Source organism: Echinops telfairi, unplaced genomic scaffold, assembly GCF_000313985.2.
Source record: "Echinops telfairi isolate 266 unplaced genomic scaffold, ASM31398v2 ScPeMD7_3533;HRSCAF=4204_0, whole genome shotgun sequence".
Classification (NCBI taxonomy): Eukaryota; Metazoa; Chordata; class Mammalia; order Afrosoricida; family Tenrecidae; genus Echinops; species Echinops telfairi.
In genome coordinates, this window is record NW_022107431.1 from 36,123,084 (window position 1) to 36,124,929 (window position 1,846).

A 1,846-nucleotide genomic window follows, 5' to 3' on the forward strand; every position below is an offset into this window, starting at 1 on the left:
CATTTTCAAATCATTTCTTTTCTCTTTATTCTTTCAAGGTGAAAGAGCCATGTAATCAAGCCAGCATCCCGACTAAGCCCGATCCAAGAAACTTCTGGACTAATGATGATTCAGGTATTACTGAAAATAACATAACCATGTCCTATGGTGTCTGGGTACATTCAGAAGTATCCCTGAAAGTCCTTACAAAAGGAAAAAGGCAAGATTTGGGACGCTATTTTGGGGGTTTGCTTCTGCCTGGTCCACCATTTGAATACCTGTAAAAATGAGGCCAAGGTAGGTCTTACCTCCTCTAACTCCACAAGGGAAACGAGAGAATCACCAGCAACATCAGCCCCAGACCTGTTACCTGTGAGGTGGAGAGGCAGACAAGCCTCCTCTCTCTAGCCTTTTCATTACTTCTGACACCAGCCGCCCCTCCCCGCAAGGCATTCTCTACTTGTCTGCTGGGTTCCGTCGTTCATTGTAGCGGCCACACAGAACTTAAAGACCATAATCAGAGGGATCGGGAAGTAAAATTCCTATCTTTTTGGTTACAATTCAGGATCAGGAATGACTCGGGATATAGATCTTTGGTCAGGATGGGTCTCAGGCCATGTCCATAGGCAGGCCTTAGGACCTTCATGCTGTTCTCTGCCCAGGAAGTGCCCAGATACACTCTACTCTGTCAGAAAACCTCCTGCCCAAAGTCTCTCAGCTTTCTTGCTCCATCATCAAGCCTGTTGTAACTGTCTTGTTCCATGGGCCAAGAAGGCCCCCGACCCCTCATGCAACGCTCTCTCCTGGTTCTATTGTGGTTTTACTCGGACACTGCTTCTTGCCAGCTCAGACCATCAGTGATGTAGCAGTTTTTTCTCATGTCTCTCTAGGTCTAGGAGGTTCTCAGCACAGAGACCTGGGTCCACTCCTGGCTTGTCTTCTAGGTGGTAGTGAATCTCCCTTTCTGGTATGGCTCCTTATAGGTGGGAAAGCAAAACTAACTACTTCCCTCATTAGGGTTCTATAGCTTTATTTGCATGGCTTCATCCCCACAAGGGTGCCATGCACCTTGCTTGCATGAGTAGCAAGCTATCCAATGCCTCACGTGGGCGACAAGCACTTAATTTGCACGATTATTTGCACAGACATTTAGTGGAAGTTGCAAGGCCATGATGTGAAAGATCATATGTGAAGGAGCTTCAAAAAGTTAGTGGGAAATGGAATTAAACTATAATAGAATTTTCCCATGAACTTTCTGAAACCTCATAAAAATGATCCATTATCCCATAAGACACTTGGCGATCAATAAAGCTGCAGCAGATAGCTGCACTTCAGGAACTGAAGAGTTATGTCTTCTTTTTCAGGATCGAAAGCATAGACACCCCTGAGGGCCCCTTTTTTGACGGTGAGCTGTTTCAAGTGTTGGGAACACGAAGGGAAAGAGTCCCTTTCCAGGAATGGGGGGCAGAGCAATGGAAGTACACTGATCCATTGTTTTCTCATCCAGGGGAAAGGAGGGCTTAAAGAGTAAAGGAAAATTGTACTTAAAAGTATTTCTAAGAAGGCAGGTATGACTTGTATTATAGGATCCAGTCATAATCAGAGAGATGCCATCTGCTGTAACTAGCAAATATGATCTCGTTGTGTAATTTTAAATTACATTCTGAAAAAAGAAGGGTAGCTATGGTCTACCCTATTCTTTAAGACCAGGCTTAGGGTCTTAGAGGTGAGGAGAACATGTTTTCACTTTTAAAAATATATCTATATATCTATATATGCAAACCTGGACCAGCCATTATGTCGGATTGCAAAATGAAGGCACGATGAATGAATGGGGGAAATTAAGCAAAAGGGGCCAATCGAAGTA

At 44.1% G+C, this 1,846-nt stretch overlaps 1 protein-coding gene across 1 annotated transcript in view; it reads left to right on the forward strand.

Moving 5' to 3' along the window:
* Nucleotides 1–1,846, forward strand: part of SGK1 (serum/glucocorticoid regulated kinase 1) — a 133,903-nt gene that overhangs the window by 104,060 nt on the left and 27,997 nt on the right. The window contains exon 3 of the mRNA XM_004701984.2: nucleotides 39–114. Coding sequence (XP_004702041.1) covers nucleotides 39–114 — 76 coding nt within the window. The remainder of the gene's footprint in view (nucleotides 1–38; nucleotides 115–1,846) is intronic.